The 26,827-nt window shown below is 41.8% G+C and overlaps 1 protein-coding gene across 1 annotated transcript in view; it reads right to left on the reverse strand.

Annotated features, from left to right (window-relative positions):
• PRKCH (protein kinase C eta) overlaps positions 1-26,827 on the reverse strand; it is a 667,780-nt gene that overhangs the window by 69,208 nt on the left and 571,745 nt on the right. Inside the window, exon 10 of the mRNA XM_078660335.1 lies at positions 10,149-10,303. Within this exon, the coding sequence (XP_078516461.1) occupies positions 10,149-10,303 (155 nt within the window). The remainder of the gene's footprint in view (positions 1-10,148; positions 10,304-26,827) is intronic.

The following is a 26,827-nucleotide window of genomic DNA, read 5'->3' on the forward strand; positions in this document are numbered from 1 at the left end:
TGAATTTTGTGCAACTACTACCCTGAATGAAATAGCACTTACTTCAATTGTATTGCCTCGTGCAGTCTATTAGTTATCCATGTTCTTTCAGTATGCTTAACACTCTCACGGTGTCATTAATCTTCCTCTGGCACCGCGGCTCTGTTGGAAAACGAGCGGCAGTCAGGAAAGAATTCCAAGGCGCGCTTGAAGCCACTAATGCGTGTACTTGCATGAGGGCGGGCGGCTCAGTTTGTATTTAGACCGATTGGAGCCGCGGTCGGGATTATTTCTACAAATTGAGCCCGCGCTTTAAGTTAAGCGGGAGCCGCTAATGTGCGCTCTAACATTTTCGGAAGGCGGCGCATACTGGGATTTACACGCAGGGGAGCCCGCGCTTGTGGTTTTGAAAGTCAAAGATGCTCGCATTTATGTTTTATGATCTGCATAGTAGTGTGAGGCTGCTGGGCTATATTCGTTAGCGCGCTGTGAGGAGGCATCTTAGATGCTCAACATACCTTTCAGTCCACGGACATCAATCACTTCCTCATTCCTTCACATGAAGTGAGTGAGGTTCTGGCATTCTTACTAAACAGGTTACGCCTTCATTGAGGGCCAATCACAATCAAGTGAGTTTTGTGTGGTCCAACTGATGCATTATGGGGCATGTAGTCTAGTAGTTTAAAGTCTAGAAAGTTCACTCATTGTGTTTAAGCCTGAGTTGATAGTATCGAACCGAAGTATTAGGTACGCCTCTTTTCGCAGCAGAGCCTCCTCTACATTCGGTGACCTATGCTGTGGGTCAATCGCAGCTAGAACGGTCCACTTGAAATCTGTCTCCTTATGGTTTGCAGTGGTAAAATGTTCAACCATTGGGGCATTCTGCACTTTTCTCTTTAATCTAGAGCGATGCTGTGTAATCCTGACATTTACTTGTTGGCATGTCTTCCCTATGTACAATTTGTTACAACCGCACACAATCCCATAGATCACATTTTTGCTCTTACAGTTTGTATGCAAACTGTGTCTCCATTTTAAGCCATTATGGCTAAATACATCTCCCTCTACAACACTTTGGCAGGCCACACAATTGCCACATTTGTGGTGGCCAGTGATTGGTTTGAGGTTCCATTTCGATATTAAATCACTTTTGGGCTTTTGAATGAAGCTGTCTGCTCTGATGATTTGTTGGCCGACGCTCAGATTTTTCTTCATCGCGAAAATGGGCTTTTGCAACGGGGATTCCAACCCCTCCAGCAAATGCCAATTACGCAGAATAATCTGGCGGAACTTGTTTGTGTGCGCTCCATAAGTCGTGACACATACGAGTTTGTCCAACTCCTTTTTCTTTTTGATTTTGAAAAAAAAAAAAAAAAAAAAAAAAAAAAAAAAAAAGAAAAAAGAAAAAAAAAAAAAAAAAAGAAAAAGGAGTTGGACAAACTCGTATGTGTCACGACTTATGGAGCGCACACAAACAAGTTCCGCCAGATTATTCTGCGTAATTGGCATTTGCTGGAGGGGTTGGAATCCCCGTTGCAAAAGCCCATTTTCGCGATGAAGAAAAATCTGAGCGTCGGCCAACAAATCATCAGAGCAGACAGCTTCATTCAAAAGCCCAAAAGTGATTTAATATCGAAATGGAACCTCAAACCAATCACTGGCCACCACAAATGTGGCAATTGTGTGGCCTGCCAAAGTGTTGTAGAGGGAGATGTATTTAGCCATAATGGCTTGAAATGGAGACACAGTTTGCATACAAACTGTAAGAGCAAAAATGTGATCTATGGGATTGTGTGCGGTTGTAACAAATTGTACATAGGGAAGACATGCCAACAAGTAAATGTCAGGATTACACAGCATCGCTCTAGATTAAAGAGAAAAGTGCAGAATGCCCCAATGGTTGAACATTTTACCACTGCAAACCATAAGGAGACAGATTTCAAGTGGACCGTTCTAGCTGCGATTGACCCACAGCATAGGTCACCGAATGTAGAGGAGGCTCTGCTGCGAAAAGAGGCGTACCTAATACTTCGGTTCGATACTATCAACTCAGGCTTAAACACAATGAGTGAACTTTCTAGACTTTAAACTACTAGACTACATGCCCCATAATGCATCAGTTGGACCACACAAAACTCACTTGATTGTGATTGGCCCTCAATGAAGGCGTAGCCTGTTTAGTAAGAATGCCAGAACCTCACTCACTTCATGTGAAGGAATGAGGAAGTGATTGATGTCCGTGGACTGAAAGGTATGTTGAGCATCTAAGATGCCTCCTCACAGCGCGCTAACGAATATAGCCCAGCAGCCTCACACTACTATGCAGATCATAAAACATAAATGCGAGCATCTTTGACTTTCAAAACCACAAGCGCGGGCTCCCCTGCGTGTAAATCCCAGTATGCGCCGCCTTCCGAAAATGTTAGAGCGCACATTAGCGGCTCCCGCTTAACTTAAAGCTCGGGCTCAATTTGTAGAAATAATCCCGACCGCGGCTCCAATCGGTCTAAATACAAACTGAGCCGCCCGCCCTCATGCAAGTACACGCATTAGTGGCTTCAAGCGCGCCTTGGAATTCTTTCCTGACTGCCGCTCGTTTTCCAACAGAGCCGCGGTGCCAGAGGAAGATTAATGGCGATGACACCGTGAGAGTGTTAGGCATACTGAAAGAACATGGATAACTAATAGACTGCACGAGGCAATACAATTGAAGTAAGTGCTATTTCATTCAGGGTAGTAGTTGCACAAAATTCACTGAAGCATGCTGGATAAAATAACACGAGCCCCTTTCAATTACAGCGCTGTATCTTACAAAGGATGGAAACTCTAGATTAGCAGTATGAGCAGATGGCCATTCCAACAACAGTCAGGTATGAGCACAATATCAATCTGTCTCACAGAAAATGGCACCTTATGGTTACAAACAGGTTTTACATATAAAACTCCTGTTTTTTTAGAAATACGCACAAATCCTTTGAAATCCTTCGAAATTCCGCAAGTTATTTGGATGAACTAACCTACCTCGAGTCCCTAGAGGTATGTGTTATTTTTACAAAGTGTACATAGGAGGAGATTTTAGCGGGTTGATGGAAGCAGACAGCACTAAGTATCCATTATTTGTTATGTTTTCACTATTAGGTTTAACAAATGGGGAATGGAATTCATTTGGCCCTGAAGAGAGTTTGAGAAGAATCCTCACAAACTCGAAACGCGTAGGCGGATAGGATCAAGTCCTGTAAACATTTAAATTTGTTCATGATTTAAACGCTTATCAACATTTCTACCGAGAGGTTGTCGTGTTGGTTGTTGGAGAACCACTAAAAATCTCCTTTTTTGCCAAATATTACATTTAAAAAAAAACTGTTGGTTCATAAAAAATGTTATGTTGAGAAAAAACATGTAGATAATTCTTCCCCTCGTTTTATTTGTGAAATGATATCACATAAGGACGGTTGTGTACTACTTTTGCACATTTTCACAATTTATGTATGTTTTGTTAATTTTTTGTTTAAACCACATTTTTGCATTGTAAATATTGAATCTTTCATTGTAAATATTGGACACTAAATGGCCATTACGTTTAAGGCTTTGATATTTCTCTTGACCATAGTGACATGTTCTCTTTTTGAAAATTGATGAATAAAACTGGCGCAACTAATCGCCAAGGTAAACACATTAAATAGTGCTTATCTTTTTTCATCCCCAAAAAAATATATGGTGTGAAATTCATTGAAGTGTGGGTTCTTGCTTTTCGTGTAAAGTTATTTGGCCCTTACCCCACTTCTGTGCGCATGGGCCATACTCTCCCCTTTTTTGAAAAAACAAAAAACAAAAAAAAAAACAGTTTTTTTAAAGGGCATTGCATCACTTACTTAAGTCACATTTATATATATTTATATTTATATCTGCAGTGATATGTATGCATATAGTCATGTATTCAAGGTGCTCACTTGAGAGTTTAACCAAGCTAATTTAACTAGGCCTACATTTGAAATGCATTTGGTTGGCTTGCCTGTTCTCAAGTACTGTGTATTTGAGATAGTGAGGCCTGTGAAGAATATCTTGGCAAAGATGTGAAGAACTAATACGCTGGAGAAGCTTTCTGTTCATTGCGTATAAGGAAAGGCGTAATACCCAAGGCCGTGTGATTGTTCAGGTTTCCTGGGATGAGAAAATATGGAGATGTTGCCTCTGTGCACATGAAGTGCAATTCTATTGGTTCCTGGAAGGGTGGAGTAAGGATGGAAACATGAGAATGTACCTGTGTGTTTCAATTAATATATACACTCTAAGAGGTTAGAGCAGAACCTTTTTGGACTTTGATAGGCACAGACCTCTCTGCTTGCCCTATTCTTGAGAGTTTAAAGCTATATGCTAAACACTTGTTCCCTTTTGGAGATTTTCTACTGAAATCCTCACAACGCTGACACCTTCCTGCTTCACCTTCTTGTTTCTTAGATTTCTTTGAGATTTTCAGTGATACAGAATGAAATATTGTGAGAATAAAATGCTCAAGGTTTGTGGAAAAACATGCATACTCAGAGTGACGTATGAGGTACTGCTCTGTGGTCTTGTTCTGAGCAATCTTCCCTCCCTGTGTTCCATTGTCTGACACATTTGTTAATCCTCCCCGGTGCTCCAAAGTGATTATGTAGAACACAGGTGCCTGTGCTTAGGAAAGCAATTACTTTGTAAAGGTCCCTTGTATGAACCATCCAACGGATCACTGTTCAAAGTCATAGGAAAGGAACTTCCTAATGAGCCAAGGTAACCATCATAGGGATTACTAGACTTCTCCACTCCCTCAGATAACTTTATTCGAAGTGCTTGTGGTTTTTGATACCACCTCTTTTTGAAAACTCAAACAGATCACTTTAGCTTTGCAAATGCAAATTGTACATTTTGAAGGCTGTGATGTCTGAAAGATGAATAATTATTTGAAGGAGGTATTCTGGTGTATTTTAAAGGCTCTGGGTCGGATTACATAGATTTGCACTGGCTCATGGCCTACCTATAAGTGTCTCAACACACAAAGATAGTGAGTGCTGCATATGCTGATGCATCTTTTCTTGCGCCCTCTGCAACACTCACGCATGTGTGCTAATGAAGCACTACCTTTCCTGAGAAACACAAGTTATGTCTTTACCCACGTAGGCCAAATCCCATTTAACACTCATCTAACCATGCACTCGAAGCGCACCCAGAAAAACAATAAAATCAAAACGCTTCATTCAATCATGTTTATTTTGGGGTATTTACCCCAAAAACATATCTATATATATAAAAACGAATGTATGTCTGTCTGTGTGTCTGTTTGTCCTTTATGCATTACTACACCATTCATCCGATCGCCATGAAACTTTGGAAAGTTGTTGAGTACACTTCCGGGAAGGTTTCTGGCATACATATTTTTTAAATATCGGCCCCCAGGGCCCTCATAATCTTTCGAATACTGAATTTTTCCATTTACAGAATACCAGGCGAAGCGACAACATATAAGTCCATTGATACTCTGATGAATCAAGACGAAGTTGTCAATTACCCAACGGAATTCTTGTATTCACTGGATTTGCCAGGTATGCCACCGCACATTTTAACATTGAAAATTGGCATGCCGATCATTCTTCTCCGAAACATCAATCCACCACGACTTTGCAACGGTACAAGACTTTCGGTGAAAAAGATGATGAACAATGTCATCGAAGCTACAATTTTGAATGGGAAATTCAAGGGGGAAGATGTACTGTTGCCACGTATTCCAATGATCCCAACAGATATGCCTTTAGAATTCAGACGTATACAGTTTCCGTTGCGACTCACTTTTGCAATACCATCAACAAAGCACAAGGACAATCGCTGCAAGTGTGTGGACTAGATTTGGAGAATCCGTGCTTCTCACACGGATAACTGTATGTGGCCAGCTCACGCGTCGGAAAACCTTCTGATTTATTCGTGTACGCACCAGACGGAAAAACAAAAAAAAAATTTGTGTATACACAAGCACTCGAATATATAAATAGAATTAAAACAACACTTTGCAATGTTTTCCATATTAAAATGAATACGTTTCAATAAAAATGACACAATGTAAATTGAATGTTATCATAACGAGTTTCCTTGAATTTCCCTTCTTCTGAGATCGCAGCAACGCGCGACGGGTAAGCTAGTACATCCATAAAATAACAAATACAAATTTAAATTAAAAGAAAATAATTAAATGTTGCATTTAATTGCAACACAACAGTATGCTTGCTCCTAGAAGGCAGCGTACTAAAAACAGGCATTGAAACTCTTTTAAGTTTGGGTTTTGGGTTTAACGCATATCAAAGGAAAATATGATTGTTATTGGAACAAGAGCTCAAACTGTAAACCCAAGACATAGTTTATCTACTTCAGGAGGATGCAAATAAGTAAAAAGGGGAAAGAATTTAAAGAGAAAGCATTGTCAAATTAACATATTGAGTCACATAAACAATTGGCGGATATGCTATTTCGACCTACACATCAACATACGTTCATTAGTAGTAGATACCACATCAAATCAATGTCATTCCATTATGAATTGGGTGCTCCCATGGTGCCAAATACTCACTCACCTTGAGTATTACACTATTGGATCTACAAATGTAGTAACTAAATACAATTGTATCTCATAAAGAACCAAAGCACACCAAAATGTAATTATTCTGTTCCTTGATCAATCCAACAATTTCTGCTAAGAGTCCCAATTATTTAGTCCAATCTTATATGTGCTATCTGAACACACAGTCCACAAAAAATAATCCACATCCAAAGAAACTATTCCATTATCACTGTTGTTTATTCCATACACAAACGGCAGCCGATGCCCGTTTTGCCCTCCTGGGCTTCCTTAAGGCTTATTTCAACTATATTTATGTATTAAATGTTCAAAGCCAGTCGTTCTCTTAAAAGTATAATTTGCCTCTAGAATCTTCCCTTTTTGTCTAATACATCGCGGTCTAAGCAAACTCTATTGAGGTCGAATATTCAGGCGCGTATATTCAAGTATTGTAACACGAGGTCAGTCCATAGTAAAAGGACCATATTAAGTTCACTCGAATGGTTTCAGCGGTCCAGAAAGCGTCCTTCTGTTGTCCGCTCCCTTCATTTTAGTCACCTCGCTTTTTATGTGGATATGCACATGTGATCAAGCAAAGGGTCATCACTCAAAGGGTAAAGAGCCAATGGCTGAGTGGGTGATCCACTAACCCCATCCTCTGTGCTTTGGTGTGCAGAAACAAAGTGTGAATGACATTTGAACAGACCAATAGATGAAGAGGTCTGAATCAAAGTCCCTTTATGTAAGCTTTTTACATTTATGATTTGTTTTGTAACACAAGCCTGGCAAGAAAGCTTCTGCTGTCCCTAGGGCAGACCTAAAAAGGCACTGGCCGGAGGCTGTGGTTTCAATCAGACGAAAGCTAGTCTTAGAGAGGGATCACAGCAGCACATCCAACCCTGAAAGCAGTCCCCAAATCTACAGCCTTCCAGGAAAAGTTGAGTTCATACTTTGAAATGGCCAACTCAAAAGTGCACCGTATTTGTATGGTCTAAAGGACCAATAATGCCTGTACAATGATATAATGAAAGGTTATTCACTATGGAAGAATATATCATTTTGACCTATTCTTTACGGATCCTCATTTGTTTTTTGCATAGCTTGCCTGCCACCTTTACTTGCCCAGTACATTTTTCTTGTGCAGGACTTTTTTTTGTCCATAGAGGTAAAAAAAAAATACTGATATGGTTGCTGAAAAATATCTTGCGGAAATACCAATAACGCAGTGTTCCTTTTTCCCATAGTGTGATTTTACTTCCCATAATGGTAATCGGCATGATTTTACCCACCTCTGTGTTGCAAAAACGAACGTGTTTGTTCCCTATATAAGTTTTGCTAGATATATACTGTGGCAAAATGTGAGCAACGAACAGCAGCAGGGTCAGGGCAACCTTTATACAAACTAGCAATTCTGATTTAGGTACAAACGCCCATTTGCACCTTCATCGCACTTATCATAGCCTTAAAATGAAGAACAGTGATTTTTCATTTACTTTGTTCTTGCACATAACTCTTTTCCTTCCTATTGCCAGTCTTGTTTGGCATAAGTTATTTTCTTGCCCACTGCTTTTCTTTTCCAGTGCATTTCTACGGCACATTGCCTTTTCTTGTCAAGTGATGTTTTATCCAATATATTTTTTTCTTTTTTGATTGCGCATACATTCATCTCGCCCAGTACTTTTTGCTTGCCCTTTACCCTTTACTGTCAATGACTTTTATAATTGCTGTTACCTTTTTTGTCTACAGATTTATTGTTGTCTATCACTCCTATTTGGTCCCTGCTAGTTTTGTTTCTAGCCCATGCCTTTCCTGTCCATCATTTATGGTGTACAGTGGTAGGTGTAGCAGGAAGAGTAAAGGTATAACATAATTCTTCAAAACAAAAACAGTGTTCTGCTTAGAATGGAACTGTACACCTGTGATTCTACACCTTTGTTTTTTGTTCCTTCTGCTTTCCACCTTTCCTTTCCCCTCTACAGATGTCTACGCATCCAAACATGGTTTAGATGACATACATCAATATAGGCTTTTGCGATTCCTTACTTGTGATTATTAAGGAATCACAATTAAGGAATTGCAAAAGCCTATGCATGTAGGAATCGCTATAAAATTAGCGATTCCCAAACATTCCTTAATTGCGATTCGCAAATTGCGAGTCACAATTAAGGAATGCCTTCCCATTCATTCATATGAGCCAACAGGCCCATAAGAATGAATGGGAGATTGCATGCGCAATTTGCGCATGCAATTTGTAGGGTGTCAAAAGGACACCCTGTTGCACCCTGAAATTGATCTGTGCACACATGTTGCGCACACACATGCCCCAAGGGCATGTGTGTGTGTAACCTACAACTTTGAAAAATGCAATTTAGTGCATTTTTCAAAGTTTTTACAAATGACCTTCAAGTACAAATTGATGATAATATGCGCCCCCCTATTAGCAAAATCACAATTTGCGATCCCATCATGCATTGTATTTAAGGAATCGCAAGTTGCAATTCCTTAAATGGTATCGCAATTTAGGAAATCTCAATAATTTGCGATTTCTTAAATTGCGAGAAGCTGACACGTTGATGCATTGCAGAAGCCCATTTTGTGGGTGCAAACGGCCGATTTTTGCGAATCGTACTATGGTTGATGCATGTGCCTGATAGTCGCATATTATGTAGCCAAGCTCAGGTTCACCTTATTGATTCTTTCTGGCTTAACCTTGAATTTGTACTTTAAGTGAATCTATTTTTGTCGACCTGACTGCGAATCAATTTACAGCAATGGAATCTGTCCACTTATGAAACGGCACCTTGATACATGAACATGTCTGCTATGATCTATGTTCCTTCTTCAGACTGTATTCAGTTCCAGCACAAAGAGACAAAATACTGCAGGAATATGCAATATTGAGATATAATGGCGGTCCTTAAAGGGCCCACCAGCATTTGAGACTTTTCTCCTAAGCAGAGCACGCTAAAATTGTAACTTTACCATTCGGACAAATGGCGGAGTGGAATTCCATTTTGGGTGGTTATAACAGATGAACCCCCGCCCCCTCTCCCAGTACAAATACCAAATGTGCATGCATCCGGTATCTGTTGTAGTAAAGAGTGGGCAATAACATGCACAAATGATATTCCACTCAATTTAGCACACAATACCTCTTGCACAGTTCTGCATGCATACTTTTCTCCAAGGTACACAGCTAAAATGGAACACAAAACATTTGCACTCAAACAACGTTTGTGCCCCACTCGGAATGGAGTGCATAGTTGGTATTTGTCGTTACTGTGGGCACCTCATTTCGAGTGTCCTGGTACGGAGAGTGGGCTGATTCCGCACCCTTGGTGAGAATGGTACTAGGGGTCCTGTTAACTACTGAGTGAAAAATTAACAGGTTGAACCCTGAGAATCCTGTGCTTAATTCCTCATTCTACAACGCAATTGTTCCGCAGACCTTGTAATTCCCAATAGGGCCAGTAAAGAGGTAACTGAACAATAGCAATGACACTAGCAATGACCCCTAAAAATGACCATGCCTTTGAGTCCACAACCTTGCTCTGCATCACTAGATAAATGCTACATTTAAAAATCTTACCTGTAGATGATTCCCTTATCATGAAGAAACATGAGGGCTAAGGTGATTTCTGCGCAATAAAACCTCGCTCGAGCTTCATCAAATCGCCGGGATTTCTGAATATGGAACATGAGGTCGCCACCGTTCACAAACTCCATGACAAAGAAGAGGCGATCCTTAAAAGATAGAGAAATTAATGTAGATCATTTGCGGGAATAAATTTGTGGTGTAAAAAAACTACTTTCTAGCGCAAAAAGGTGTATATGCCATTATAGCATGTGAAACGGTGGATACTATAAAAAAGGATGACATTTGATCATGTATAGGGCTTAAAGGAAGTCTATGACTATGTATGCAAACACTCATATTTACATTGAGGACTTTACAACCTATGTACATTTACACCCAGCTAGATTATTTTCAATATTTAGATGTGGTTGTTCACATAAATATAGGTATTCATTTAGATACTGATTGATTGTTGACCATGATTACGCATGAATGCACAAATGCATTTACATCTATCTCAACTGAACATTGCCATGCATTTTTTTGGTTAAAAAAATGAACTCTCTCTCTCTCTCTCCCTTTTTTATGGTCAGTATATTTGAGTCCTCATGGGCTGCTCGCAAGTTCCATTTAAGCACTGTCTTGGCTACTATGACTGCAAAGATAAATTAGAAAGAGCTTCCCTCCGAAACGTCAAGATACTGGAAGCAGCAGCCAGACTGCAAATGCCATAAAATCTGATTTTCTTGCACTTTCTTCTGTTACTAGGTAACCAAGAAGCAGCAATGTTTATCGAGGCAGAAGGGCTGTGCATGTGAAGCCAAAACATCCTTGGCAAGATTTATATTCATAGAGCTCATGCATTTCATTGGGAGAATAGTCGTTGAAGGATCAACATGCAAGGTTAATGCCTTTCTTAGGGTGATATCTTTTGATTGCTAATTTCCAATATCACATGTCTCTTTCTCGGGTTCTTTTATAACTGTAAACACAAAAGGATGATGAAAACAAGGCTTAAAAATAGTCTAAATCACTGGCAATCACTAGCAAAGCTGACTCAACTGCTCTGTGGCTGCCTGCTGGTGCTCCCTTCCGGAGGGGTTCTCACCCCGCAGCTTGGGATGCACTGTTTGTACGAGTAGTGGGGTTGGTAGTGATTTGCATAAGGCAGCCTTCTGTGTAGAATGGCAAAGTGGGTTACACATGAGGAGTTGGAATGCAATCCAGAGTGACTGCCATTGATTTAGACAATTTGCAAGCATCTCATCCATCACATTTTGTGTGTTTGATGTAATGTCCTATGTGGCCATGGGTATTCCACACGCGTGTTGCTTGCTTGCTGTTCCACAGAATCCAAGCTATACGTCACTGACAGGCCTAATAAGGCCTAAACTGGTCTGGGGTTTCCCGAATTATGTTCTGAAAGAACCCCCACCTGGCAGTTCTGGAAGGACTGTTCCCAGGAGAAGCAGGGTCAGTACTGTTCTGCCTAAGGGTAGCGTCTGTCCAGTGGGTGAGAAACTATGGCTTGGAATGATACCCAGAGCAATTGCAAGTTGTTTAGACTAATTATTCCAAGCATTCCTCCCATCTCCTTTTATATGTTTGATGTACTATAACTGCTTTATAAAGAGTCCTATGTGATCTTGAAAGTTAGCAGCCAAAATATCCTCTTGACAAAAAAAAGGAATTATCCGTGTACGGTTGTTTGTTCTTCAAAGGCACTTATTTCTTTTAACCCCTCTCATGCTGGTGACAGAACCGCTCCGTCACCAGCCTCGGTCGCGCTGTGCTGGTAATGGAGTGGTTCCGTCACGGCCCGCCTGGCGCGCCTGCACGGCACTGATTTCGTGCCTGCGCTGGACGTTCCATTGAGCGGGCGGGGCCGTGACGGAACCGCTCCATCACAAGCACAGCGCGCACGAGGCTCGTGACGGAGCGGTTCCGTCACGAGCATGGGAGCGCCGCGCGGCCCCCCTCCCCCCTAGCACTGCGGCGGAATTGCAGTGAATGGGTTAAATATATCAGTAATAAACATAAACTGCACATAGATAAATCTACATACCCTACTGGCAGTCAATGACTGTGACATCTGCACCAATAAAGTGCATTTATAAATCAATACTAGAACAAGTTGCACATCCCAGTAGTGTATTATTTTTGATAAATAATATACTTGGTACATACAAAAGGCACACCCACCATGTAAACACACCATCCAACAAGACACTACACCTCTTTACACATCCTACTAATCCATATGATACCATAACACACAATACCACAAAACTTCAAATAAACATCTAGAACCAACAAATCATTTCTTACACAACTCTCCACAAAGTCTTGCAAGGCGCCACCAAATATGCCATCTAACTCTTCTACAAAGCACACTCCATCACAAAAGGCCATACCATGCCATAACATTCCAGGGCAAGCCACCTACAAGACTAATTAGTGCACAAGTAAAACAGACACCCTACAGCATACTGCTTTATAAAGCAGATAATGAAGGACTTCAGGGCCTATCCCATTTTACACCACACCACATCACATGAAGAAGCCATCTCACCAAACAGTATAGTCTCCACCTGACATCCCACTATCCAACATATTCACTTGGGCTCCAATACAAAATTCAAGACACCATATCACACATCTCAACACATCTCACCACATCACACCACTTCTATCAAAACAAGATCCACTTCACTAAGTATTTCACTTGTTTCCATGAACCGCTTCATTTTGGCCACAGACCTATACCTATAACAATTGCATTGATGTCACTGAGACTTTATATTTGATATCCTGTGAAGGGAGTGAGATCTGAGGGGGTTGATCTCCAACTTGAAGAGTTCTGCCAATTAACCACGGGTGCTACTAGTTTCTTTAATGTGTGTTTGTAATAGTTATTGGTGACGCATTGATGTGAATGTGGCAGTATACCTCACCAAGCCAACTGCATCTCTCCCTGACATTTCAGTTCGAGAAATTCTTAATTAAGATTTCTCTCTTTGCTGTCATTGGAAACATGTTTTGCAATGAGAGCGAGAGCTTTATGGTGCTAATCTTCCCGAAGCTGAATATGGGAGAATTGTACTGGGCACAAGAATGGGCAGAAATAGAGCCTGAGATGCTGGGTGGCTATTAGACCCAAGATCCAGAATGACACACCACAATAACTAATTGCCCAATCATAAATATCACAATTTCTCTACTCTAAAATGCACCCACTTAACCTGAACTAGTCCTGGCTCTCAGATTGCAGTCTACCAGGGCACAAAATATAATCACTGTGCGGCAGCTGACTTTGGTTAGGTGATGGGTGAAGAACTGATCCTCTACTGTGACATACCCAGTAGAAACAGCAGCCTTATGTGTTAGGTTTAAGATACAAGATCCATCCATCTAAGTAGCATCATTATGGGGAAAGATTTAACTCTCCAAACCGTATCACTCTATATCACATAATTTACTTGGTCCCAGAGTCATAGAACGGATGCCATACTAGCATGGAAAATGGACCCTCTGCCTTTTTATTGATTATTAAAAAACTAAGTGGGTGATAGAGGGTCCTTAAAATAAATAGGCTCCAGTTCCCTGGCACCTACTTCACCATTGATAGCTACGTGCCTCCTCGATCAGCGAATAATTTAACAGTTATTGACATTGATCCTTTTTTAAACCTCTTAATTACAATTTAATATAAAATGTATACCATATCAACATATAGGCGCATCAGAAAATTCTTCATATGTTCCATTGTGGCATGTTCATTACACTATGGGTAAAGCAGGTAAACTCACACAATTAAAAAAAAACATAAAACTTTACAACTTCCCCCGGGGATGGTTTATCTCATTCAGACAGGTGTGGGATTATCATTGAAGTGCTCTATGTAGAGTCATTACTCATATTATGTTCATTATCATTAAGTCTATACCTTATTGTGTGGACCCCAGCTCTTTGTGACTGACCGTTCTAAGGTGGTGTACCGTATGTGAGTCTCTTCATTCCCAACAGTAGTAGCTCCCACACTACCAGCATCGTATACCTTTTCTCTCTTGTTTTTGGCATCTTTACTCTTTTACATTATGCTTCAGCCAACCTCTGTGTCTCATACAACCCAATCTTATTGTTAGAGCCCTTAAACAATTTCCAGGACATAGCTATACAACATTTTGCAATCAGTCTCATACTACCTAGATTTGGGTCTAGGCCAATACCTAAGAGACAAACTTCAAGCATGCAGTCAATCATGGTGTTTAATAGTTTGTTATGAGTCTCCACTACTCCTGAGCAGTAACATACAAAGGTAGGACAACCCAGACCATATGGAAGAAGCTACTACCCAACAACTTGCAGATTCAGCAATGCATCTTTCATATTTTCATAAATCCAATGTAACGCCCTAGGTGTCAAATAAGTCTGGTGCAGGAAGCTGAAGTGAATACGCATGGCCAGGGCGTTACAGTTCCATTTGGAAAAAGACAGCATCTGGGATGCTCATCCATAATATTTACATATAACCTATGTTACTTCTAGGTGTCAAGAAATTGAACTGAATAAATTTGAGCTGAGCATTAAGTGATACAGTTTTGGTATATTTACTCACTTTAGCCTATTTCTCTTCTGAAGTCATATAAGCCCATATTTTCTCCCATCTATGTCTCCCATCTGAGAGGTCGCTCTTCCTGTACTGTACTGTGGTAAGGCTCTATATAGGATCATCACTATTCCAAAGCCAAATCTTATGTGCGAATATTACCTTTAAAACATTTACAACATTATGCATCACAGGTTCCTTTAGTTCTTGGTTCCAAATCTCTGCAACTCTCAGAGCATACTCTTGAGGCAAGAATCTGTCTCTGAATTCAAAGGTTTTCTCTGGCCTCTTGAAAGGCGCACAAGACACTGATGATGCCGATCTCCCATCTGTTGTATGTCCATCCTCAACCATTTACTTATGTTTTTCGGACCTGTTAGTTTCAGAACTTTGGAAGACATCACTGGGGTATGGTGTAAGCTGTCTACACTGTAGTTCAAAGTCAGGGCCCAACCACCCCAGTGGCGGCTCCTTGAGGGAGTGCTGCAGGGCGGTGAGGCGGGGCGGGGGAAGGGCAGGATGGGGGGTAGTAAACTCCGGAAAAGGCCCGAACGGAGTTGAGTAAAGAAATAAATAAATAAAAGACTTACATTGCATGGGCTGCAACGCCAAATCGGCGATTCAGCGCGCAATCTAATTTGTTTTATTTCTTTATTTCTTTACTCAACTCCGTTCTGGCCTATTCCGGAATTTACTACCCTCCACCCTGCCCCTCCCCCACACCGCCCCGCAGCACTCCCTCAAGGAGCCGCCACTGCACCACCCTTCAGTCAGTGGTTGGTGTACTTTCCGTAGGACTACTCCATATTTTCCTCTACCAGTTTTAAAGGAAGGGCTTGCTAGTCCTTACAAAATCTGGTAAGGAAACCCACTGTGAGGACGTCAAAGAAATATAACATTGCAGGCAACATAACAGTTTTGGAGAGGTCCAGTCTACCAACATTGGACAGTGGGTGCATAATCCAGAATGCCACTGACTTCACGTTGTCCCCAAAACTTGATCCCGGGAGCATTTAGTAAGTCGATCCTGGTATGATATAGTTAGATTTCTAAATATTTAAATCAGTCAGAGACCCAATGGAGCAATATATATTCTATCGAGTGTTCCTGCTGCAGGTTTGAGTGAAAAAACAGGACGTCCCCCAGCTTATCTTTAATCCTGATTGTAAGGCAATGCGGTTAAACACTGCCATGAATAGACCTAAGTCTACTAATTGGTCCATGACATGTAAGAGTAGTACACAGCAATCCTCTAAGAGGAAAACCCACAATCACAGACACATGTGAAGTACCAAGCAGCCAAGCAAATGGTGAACACAGAGCTATACAAATAATGTGCAATGTACAATGAAATAACATAAAGGGATAGCGGGTCAAGGTAAAGCTGATGTGAACAGACCCCTCACTCTTTACAATATTTATCAGTGCAATCACCATTTACTTCAGACAGAGGTTAGCACAGGGCAGTCATATATTTATTAATCTTACAGATTTTTTTTTATTTGGTACATCTCGTAGGAATGTATTATTTTTACCTTGTCCCGTAGCCAACATAATGCCTCACTGCTGACTTCACCTCATATTTGACAGTGCCTCTCCTGCCTGTTTCAGACATCAGCGATGAGAAATAGGGCGGAGGCTATCCGATTGCTACCGGGAATTTACTGCATACGTGGGGGCATATTTATGAGATTTGTCATGCAGTCCAGCAAGCCACCTTGTGCTGTGCTGCGCTACCCTGCATGACAGCGAAATGGCAGGAATGCACTATATTTAAAAGAATACAGTGCATTCCTGCCTTTTCCTCTGCAGGGGCGCCGTTTTGTCTGTCTAGCGCCAACGCAAGGACTCTTGCACCAGGTTGCATGGGTGTCTGTCTTGCATGCAGGATTGGTTTTGTGCAGAATTGGACACCATCTTGCACAAAAACAGTCCTAAGAGGCATAATCCAATGCAGCATACATAGAAAGAGGTAATGAGGAGAAATAAAGATATTTTTCCTGGTTACTCCTCTCCTGGTATATCTGGGACTGCGCCAAAAACCATTGGTGTTGAGTAGGAACACCCATGCAGCTCCCATGGAATGCCTACCTAGTGAGGCAAGCTGTGTTGCTTTATTTGAGATTTATGAAACCTTGCGTGGCTTGATAAATCTCTTTTTTGAGTTGTGTTGCGCATGTACTGCGTTGTGTGATGCAAGAAACAACGCAACCAGGGTCATAAATATGCTCCAAGGTCTATATAGCTCGAACAAGTACTACTGTTTAACCCCTTCCACGCGGGGCTGATTCCCCCGCGGTGCAGGGGTAGGGGGGCCGCGCGCGGCGCCGCGGTGCTCGTGAGGAGCCCAGCTCGTCATGCTGCACAGTGGAGCTGTGCTCATGACGAGCTGAGCTCGTCACGACTCTGCCCACTCCCATGGAACACCCGCACAGGAGAGTAATTAGCCCCGCGTGGGCGTTCTGCGGCAGTTATGACAAGCTCAGCTCCTAATGAGCACAGCTCCACTGTGCCTCATGCGAGCTGAGCTCGTCATGAGCGTCGAAGGGGTTAAACAAAGTCCAGATTCAGAGGTGGTTGATAACAGAAAATTCTCCATAGTATAGTCCAACAAATTTTGCTGGCACAGGGAGAATCCTCAAATAGAGGATTTAGTATTTTTTCCAGAAACAGGAGGATATTTGGCTGCCATCCATCTCTAAACCATCGCCCAAAGCGGTCATTTAAACAAGGGTGTGCGCCCTGCCAACCTCCTAGGTCAGTGGAGGCTGTTTGCACTGAGCAAGGAATTTTGTTAAGTGAACGCCATGTTTGTTCATTAAATTTCTTTAGTTTTCAATATCAACCTACCAAGGCAGGAGGTTTGTTAAAATAAAAAATACAAACAAATCAATGGCCCTGCTGTGCAAAGAGATTTGACCTGCCCTTTGGATCCATTAACTGATTCCCCTGCACACGAGGAGCCGGTGGAGGCAGGCATGGGTTCCTCACCTCTAAATGGGGACAAGGAACAGCTAATCTGGTAGGTACTTTGTATTTGATGGACTCCAAATGATGCCTGGATTCTAGTCAATTCATAAAGAATCATAAATCCCATTAATCACTATATTCGATCTGGAAATTCTGAACTTTTATCATTCAAAAATAAAACAAACTAAGCCCTCTCATGCAGGTCGAGCCTTCTCTCTGTTCCTTTGCCGCCTCTGCTGAAAGAATGTCCTTCCTGTGTGTATGAACTGCTAGCTCTGTCATTCAGAGACAGGGCTCTGAGAGGGGTAAAAAATAAACCTATGGAATTCTAAGCCTCTATCTGAAAACACACACTGCCTGTCACGTGGAGGGCTAAGTATACCGCTTCACGTGATTGTAAGAGTATCCTCCTACGCAGGCTGCCTTGGAATGTTGATGCAGGCACTGTTCTCCGTCTGACGCTTGTAGTGTCTTCACACTCACTTCCATCATCCATTCTCACTCACTGTTATATACTGGCTTACTTTGGTAGTAGTGGGTAGGAACTTTAATGTACCAACTCCGACGCCTAAATTCTTTACTCTCATCACAGACGAAGGGAAATAATACATGAGGTATTTCAGGAAGCAGAAGTCATGAATATTAATTATGGATGTGAAATACCAGTTTAAATCCAAATATTACTAGAGAGTGTCTTGTGGTGACAGAGGAGTACATTGGTCTAATGAGTGCTTTGTAGGGCACATTCAACAGCCACTTGAAATTCACTGAATAGGGAGAATTCACAAAGTTTCTTATCAGGCATAAACAGGTTTGAGCCAAACAAAACAGAAATAAGTGCATTCTTCAAGTGAATATAATTCACATAAAAAATGACAAACAACATCTTCATAAGTGCGGGCTTTACATCACGCATTAAATGTATTGTGATCCGAATGAGAAAGTGGCTGCACATGAAGCAGAGTATAGCTAATTTTGTTTACACCTACATTGTTGGGGCATTTACAAATACATGAGAATAAGCTTTCCAAAACATCTAACTAATATGTGAATGGATCAGGTCTAACTAAGCTTTGGCGATAGTGAAAAGAAGTCCAAGAGTCAATAATGTATTAACAAGTTAGAAGTCGATACGAGAAAAAAGGATATTTATCGAACAGTGGTACCATAAATTATACGAACTCATATCGATCAGAGAATTAAAATAAATAAGATAACCCTCTAAATTGGGAGAAGTGAGGAAACATTGGCCTTCTCGTAGGCAGGTAATGTGTCCTAACTTCACAGTAGGAGAAGAAATATCTAGCGAGCTTTGCATGTATCACCCAGGAAGTAAGGGACTTCCGACTTCTGGGATTGGCTGCCTCCAGCCCTGACAGTTGCGGGGGAAAGTGCTGCTCAGCCACTGTATAAAAAGATCTCTTTCAGCTGGAAGGCCCCCTCCCAGAGGGGTTTTCTGTCTGTTGCCTATAGTACACACACTCAGGTATTTTTCACACACATAAGAAGACATGACCACTCTTTGGTGTTAGGCAGCCGTAGCTTATTTCATTAAATCAGCCTTAAAACTCTGAAGTACTGGTAAAACAGTTGTCAATTTTAATTTGCTCCCTATACCTCCTGTACACACTTTGCAATGTGAGGAATAAGATATGGTAGACATTAGAACCATATGAAAGTGATAGCACATCTTGTAGACGTTGGTTGTATGTTATTTCAACGAATTCCGTTGCAACGCATGCCTTTACCACGCATGCGTTACAACGGAATGCTATATCAACGAACAACCTTTTCCTCTAATTGTTCGTGGTGACCCCCCCAAACCCCCTTTTTTAATGTTTGCCTTTACCACACATGCCTTTACTACGTACCTCGTAGTAAAGGTATGCGTGGTAAAGGCTTTCGTGGTAACCACGCATGCGTTGTAATGCATGCATGGTTAATGTTTTCCGTGGAAACGGCCGCGTTGTAGTGGCCGTTTCCCGTAGACGTTGACATCGTGACAACACTGCAAGTCTTAATATCTTGAATAACTTGGCATAACCTCCTTTTCTAACCTCTTTGTCAAAATATATAATTATCATGTGTATTATCTTATTTTTTTACAATGTAGTCTATCAGCAATTCACCAGACTGATACCAAATAACCAGCGGGAGCCACCCATGGTAAAGACATATCACAGGCCTCCCAGCTAATGAAGATGCCATGATGTGAGCAACACTGGGGAGGAGCTAGAAGGCAAAGGGTATCAGGCGAGAAGGCAGGCCCCTTCACCTCAAACCAGCCAGTAACCCACATTAGAGTCAGTTTAGACCAATTTTAATTCAATTACTGCATTTTTGGCAAAAACCTAAAAATCATCTGCTATGAGGAATCTAGGGGATGGGTGGGTGGGAAATGGCTGTTTCTCGCAGACAAAAGCAGAGTTACAGAGGGCTCGATGGGGGTGATCTGGGCTTATAACCCTGTCCTTCCCTGTGAAAGGCCACTACCCCTGGGCGTGAGAAGGAGGTCCAGAACACTCCTCCTTCCTTCTGGAGTCTCTTTATCTCTCCCAATCAACAGTCGATCTGATGACACAAATCATTCTGGAGGAAGAGCCAAAAGACCCTACAGAGGTAAACTTCTCAGCCCGTCTCTTCCTGGATGCACTAAACAATATATGCCAGTGTGTTCAAACCCTCAGTGTGTCTAAGGCCCTCACCTTGCTAATCAGGGGTAAAGGCTACAGAAGTAACAGAACTCCTTTTTCTCTCAGTTTTTTAAAAAACTTTTATATTTATCTTTTATTTTCAAATTTTCCTATACATTGCTTAAACACAAAGGATTCAGAGTGGTACATTATCAAGTATCAAATCACCTAGCAATCGTCATATACATAGAGACTCGTATAATGCAGCTCAGGCACATTGGCAATTTTGACCTTCATAATAACAAATGTAAATTGTGTCAGACCCACCAGTTCTCCGATCCCCTCCCTCCAAAATGCAAAGACCATCAATACCCAGACCCCATCCAAACAAAAGAAAAAAAAAGATAAAAAATACCCTTCAATTATATGGGGATCCCCATCAGTGCACAGGAAGAAAAGTTTAGAAGTATTTCAGATAGTGAGATATCCGCATGCTCCTCCTTCTTATAAAACTTCACCAGCTTCTCACTTTGAAAACTTAAGAGATTTTTTTTTAATTAGGCCAAGTTCTAATTAAGTACATTTAACTTCGGAAGAAGTGTACCCCCATTTCTTAGATAAAAATACAAGCCAATTGTTTACATTTTGCTATTCTGGAGCACCTGAGAGATGGTAAATGAAAAACAATTTGTGTAAAATGATCACAATTATTTTTTGTAGCTAGGCAGTTATCCCTCAGTTTGCTCTAAAATCATTCTGAAATGATTTAGGCAACCCTCAAACACTGTTCACCGGATAACACTTTTTTTCAATATTTTTACAAGGCTAGAATTAAAAATACAAAAAATACAGGCTGGTAAAAAAACACAGCTTTGTGTAAACCCTAGCTTACAAGTGCTTTTGTTGTGCTATCTATCCCACTGGCCTTGTGTTACTTCAAATGTTTCTTAGCAAGGGTGACTGAAATATAGCTGTAGCCCCTCTATTCTTACCGATCTCTGCATTGACCTCCCTTCCAGCTCGTCATGAGTTCAAGACTTGCTATGCTGACTTCAAACTTGTTACTTTTCTATCCTAGCAATAAATGTAAATGTATAAATGTAAGGTGGATTTGTAGAATGCTGCTTGTCACCTGTGAATGTATTCAGGCACGGAGTTGGTGAGAGTACACTTGGTGAGACTGAGCTTGAGTATGGGCAGTCTCAATGGTTCTGCAAGAAAACAAATTGAAAAGCCAGGTTTTTAGCTTCTTGTGGAATTCAAGAAGTGGGGAGGAGGCCCTGATGTGTTGGAGGCGGTTGTTCCAGGATTCAGCAGTTTGATAGGATCATATCGACCTCCCATTCTGCATCTCTGGATATGGAGAGGCAAACAGAGGGCAACTGACAAATCAAAAGCAACAAGTCAAGATGGTGGCGAACCTGCTATCTAAACCCAAGGGGCCTCATTTATGAGGCTGTGCATCACTTTTACGCTGCGTCACTTTTTGTGACGCACCAGTGGCGTAAAAAATGGGCCTTGTTGCGCCATATTTACAAAGTGACGCATCTAGGTAGATGCGTCACTTTGTAAACCTCTGCGCCACATTATACCTGCGCCAGGTATAATGTATGCAAGGGGGGCGTTTTGACGCAAGAAAGGGTCATGGAAGTGACGCAGTGAAATCTATAAGATTTCACTGCGCCATTTCTTGGCCGCTAATGCGTCAAAATCTTACGCCTGCTTCATGGCAGGCTTAAGGCTGACGCAGGCACTAACAACATGGGACTTGTCCATGCGAAAGTACACGTTGCTGGAGTTGCGTCACTTTTGTGACACACTCCAGCAATGCGTCACTTTTGCGCCTACAGATACGTCAGAAATACTGATGTATCTGTAACTCCTTGCGACATGATGCGTCATATTATAAATATGACGCATCAATCATGTTGCAAGGAGTGCGCACTGAGAAGTGACGCATCGCTGCTTTAAATCAGCGATGCATCATTTCTCATAAATGAGGCCCCCAAGGGTTTTATTTAGTTTGGTGGACGGGTTACTCCATCACAAACAGGATAGATATCCATATGATATAATGCACTTGCAATAATGCAGAAGGGATAGCCATCACATTTGTTTTGGAATAACATGCACACCAAAGTCTAAATCAGGCCTCCAATGTTATCAACATTCTTTTCCTTCTGCTCTAGATTATGAAATATTTTCAGGACTGTTCTGTCATTAGCCCTCACCAATTATTAAATGGAAATACTTGAACATTTTATTTTGGAAAAACAAAATCTTAAGAACATGTGCCATTGTTTTGCCATATTTGTTAATCACGTGCGTTCTGTTTTAGGCTAGCAGCTGCTCCAATTGTGGCATAGTTTGGAGGGAGCAAAATAACCGCTGTGAGAAATGTGACTTGGAGCAAAGTCCAACCTTTATCACAGCTCTCCCATTCTTTTTAATGAGGGTGCCTGTGGACATGGAGAAATATAAATGCAATGAAATAAGGTTCCTTAAACAATGGTAAAGAGTAAGTCAGCCAAATAACAGCTACAGATGGAGCTTGATAGGCTATACACATAACATTGAATTGAATCCAAGTGCGCACTAAGAGCTCCCACTAGCATTTAAAAACTACCGAGCTGATTTAGAGTTTGTTGCGTGTCCTGCCAGTATGCTGAACAGAAATGTCTCTGGCTCCATCTACATAAGGAGAGGACCTCTCTCATATTTAGCAATCCCTGGGGCATATTATCTAGATGTGCGTTATATAACGCACATCACACATTTCCATATCACCGGCTATCGCCGGATTTTTTTGCCGTGTTAGCGCGTAATTATCAATGCGCAACACGTAGGCGAAATTAAATCCGGCGATAGTCGGCGATATGGAACATTAGCGCATGAAAACAAACGTTGTTTTCACGTGCTAATGTGTGCCTTGATAATATGGGGGGGTGGATTCAGCGTTATGATCCACACCCCCATGTTATCAATGCCTTACCACCTGGTCAGAGCAGGCGTTGGGAGACCTGCGATAAACAAGTTTATCGCAGGTCTTCTTCTCCCAACGCCTGCCTTGGTAATAGGGTGTTCCCACCTCCAACCACATTTTACATGTGGTTGGACGTGGGAACGCCCACTTTGCATGTCATTAGCGATGTTTCTCGCTGACATGCAAAGTGGGCTTGAGGCAGGCTTTAGCATGCCCTTGTTAATAGGGCGCTGGAAGTATCGCCGCTTTCTCGGCACAATTCGCCGAAAAAGCGGCAATACTTCAGCTTGCTAATATGCCCCCCAGTCTTTCTGGCTGGGATATCTGTTCCTACAGTACATCTACCAGCAAGTCATCTTCTTAGCCCCTAAGTAGCAAGGAGGAGACTGTTGAGTGCTTCAGGGACGGGGAAAGGGTCATTTGAGTGATATCATTGGGTTTCAAAGGGTGATGTCACTTTTTCTACCAATGGCACTTCGTGGCCCAACATCCATGAACATCTAAAATGAGTAACCGTAAATGTTCAGAGAAGATTACTGGGTCACCAAATGATTGTTACAAACAGCTGTTCGAACAATTTTAAATTAAACACACTTTTGGTATGTCTCTATAAAAGATCCTCTCCCTAGTTTGAGGCTGGCTCCAGCAGTAAATGTGGCTGGGTGCTTGAGACCTTTTGTGCTTGTGCATGCTGATATCGATTCTTCACTCTTAAACACTAATCTAACAAGGCTTGAGGCCCTGAAACTTAATAAAGATGCAAATTCTAGATAAACATTTACCCAGGAACTTTTTCAGTCTTGCCTAGAGGCAGCAATGGATGTTCTGATATGGAAATACTATATAATCACACAATTAGCACTGTTTAAATACTATGCTAATAAACGCCTCACTCTTTTCTTATGGCAAAGTATTGGCTACCGAGGTCTGTCCACTGTAGTGTTGTGTTTGGGAGTAGCTGTAGGAAGTCAAAGGTCCATCATAATATGTAGGTTTTCCTGTTTCCTGTTTTTATTTGTTATGAATATTGGTGGTTTTTATCAGAGTTTTTAAATGATTCCATGACTGTAAAAATCAGTAGTTATTTGATAGTAATCTTTTTTTTGGTTCATACAACATCACTGTAATGGTGTTTTTTTCCAGTGCTAATAAATACATTTGTGTTTATTTTCTTCTTCCCCATGTTCATTCTTTTTGTCAGTTATTCCTCCCTTCCGTCTTGCTGTTAACTGCATCCTTTGAACCCTTTCCTTGACTTTGCGCTTTCAAGTAACTTTGAATTATTTCTCTAACCTCCCTGCCTAATTCAGCAGTACTCCAATCTCTCTCCACAGCAGTCCAGGCCCATTCCATGTTAAGGATGTGCATGGATGTAGACATGTTTGAACCTCATTATGATTTGATTGTAGCAGGTAAAGGATCATAGTGTGGATTCAATACATCTTCTTGCTGCTCTGTTCTTCAAACAAGAGGCAGAGGTCTGATGAAATAAGGTTTTCTACTTAGCGCATGATATATATTGTGGAGTGCTCAGCTATTGCAAGGCAATGGTCACACTGTCCTGTTCTTTGCCTAGAAAGTTATAACTGGGTTAATAAATGTACACTGTGAGCTACAGGTTCTTTGGTGACAGCAAACTGTACTGCTGCATTAACCCCTTGCACGCTGATGACGTAACCGCTCCGTCATCAGCTGCGGGTGCGCTGTGCTGATGACGGAGCGGTTCCGTCATGGCCCGCCCCGCTCGATAGAACGCTCATGCGCGGCGCGAATTCCGCGCCTGCGCTGAGGGTTCTATTGAGCGGGGGGGGCATGACGGAACCGCTCCGTCACCAGCATAGCTCAACCGACGCTGGTGACGGAGCGGTTCCGTCACCAGCATGCGGCCGCCGCCCCGCCCCCTTAGCACTGCGGCGGAATAGCCGCCGCAGTGAAGGGGTTAATAATTAGCTTTGATGGTAGCAAAAACTTCACGACCAACAATATACCTTGGGTCATTTATGTGCAGTTCACACGGTGAATCAAGTTTATTTTACATTGTCGAACCTTGTATATGGGATTTTGTGTTTATTTGAAACCCAGCACAAGGACCATGGATTTTTACCAGCATGTGAGCTGGCCTTTGCTTATTTGAGAGTGCGAGAGTTTCTTGCTGCAGGAAAGATGTGACAATTGCACAACTTCCTTTCCCTTTGTGTTCTATGCAGTGTGCTCTATTCTAGTGCATGTTCCATCTTGGGAAAAAGAAAAAAATAACAGCTCAAAATGTTTCCATTAACCCGTTCTGTGCTGCCATCGGCCGTTGGCCGACGGGAGCACTACCACTCTAGTGCTGCTGTCGGCCTGGCCGACGTAGCCTTGCCCACCGTTTAGAACGCCCGCACCTCGGCGGAAAAACCGCCGCGGTTAAGGCGTTACAGGTGGTCACAGTGGTTTATATGGGTGATGTTGACAAGTGGCAAATCTTGTTTCGTCCCCTCAAGTACTATGCGTAAGTCTGACATTGAGCTTGGAATAAAAGTTGAACTTGGTGATCCTGGGGCTGTGTCATGAACACATCCTACATCAGTACACAGGATATTAATAGGCATAAGCACCTATTTTTCCTGAAACTTTGCTGTCTGTAGCAGATACAAGGAAGCACAGGCCAGTAGTTGCCTATTGATGATTTTTTGTATTAATGAATCCACTAAAAACAGCACAGTTTCAAAAAACAGTGCATGGACTCATGGGCCTCTGCATGGGCTCTTCAGATGCTCGTGATATAGCCAGAAGCCTTTTGTATGAGGGAATGTGGCTCCTTTAGGGATGGTTTTCAGCTCATCATGATAAACACAGCAGTGATTGGTGCAGTGTTGTATGAGAAAATATTGATCTTGGAGACATCTTATGTACAGTGTTCTTTGTTGCCGCACTCTTGATACCTGAGCTTTCAGAAAGCAAATCTCTGTCCTCCTGTCAGTTAATTCGGAGGACAAGCATGGAAGTGCTGCTTGCTCTGGAATGAGATTTAGAGTTCAGCTTGGAACCTGCTGCCCGCTACAAAACAGAATGCGGTAAACTGTGAGCTGAAAACCTGTGAGGTGATAAATGCTGCCAAACAAGAGTGGAAATAGGTCAGTGGGTGTTGAGATCTTGCTGATTGTCACAAGGGCATATTAAATGGCTTACTAGATAGAGGAGAGCCTCAATTATAGAAAAGTGCTACTGGTAGGGACTGCATTTATACTCTTTGACATCAGATGGCATCAACTTAGTAAAATGAGCCAAAATCTGAGGTTTTTCAGTTTCTTCAAAAAACAAATATTGCCTTTGGCAGTATTTTTGGTTGCTTCTCTTGTCCCAGTGGTAATTCCTCATTCTAAGTCTCTAGACAGTGCTGCTAGCTGCTAATATGGTCTTGTCAGTAATTCCTCATTCTAAGTCATCCAGACAGTGCTGCTAGCTGCTACCCTGGTCCTGTTGGTAATTCCTCCTTCTAAGTCTTTCAGACACT

This window comes from Lissotriton helveticus, chromosome 9 (assembly GCF_964261635.1).
Source record: "Lissotriton helveticus chromosome 9, aLisHel1.1, whole genome shotgun sequence".
In the NCBI taxonomy this organism is placed as follows: Eukaryota; Metazoa; Chordata; class Amphibia; order Caudata; family Salamandridae; genus Lissotriton; species Lissotriton helveticus.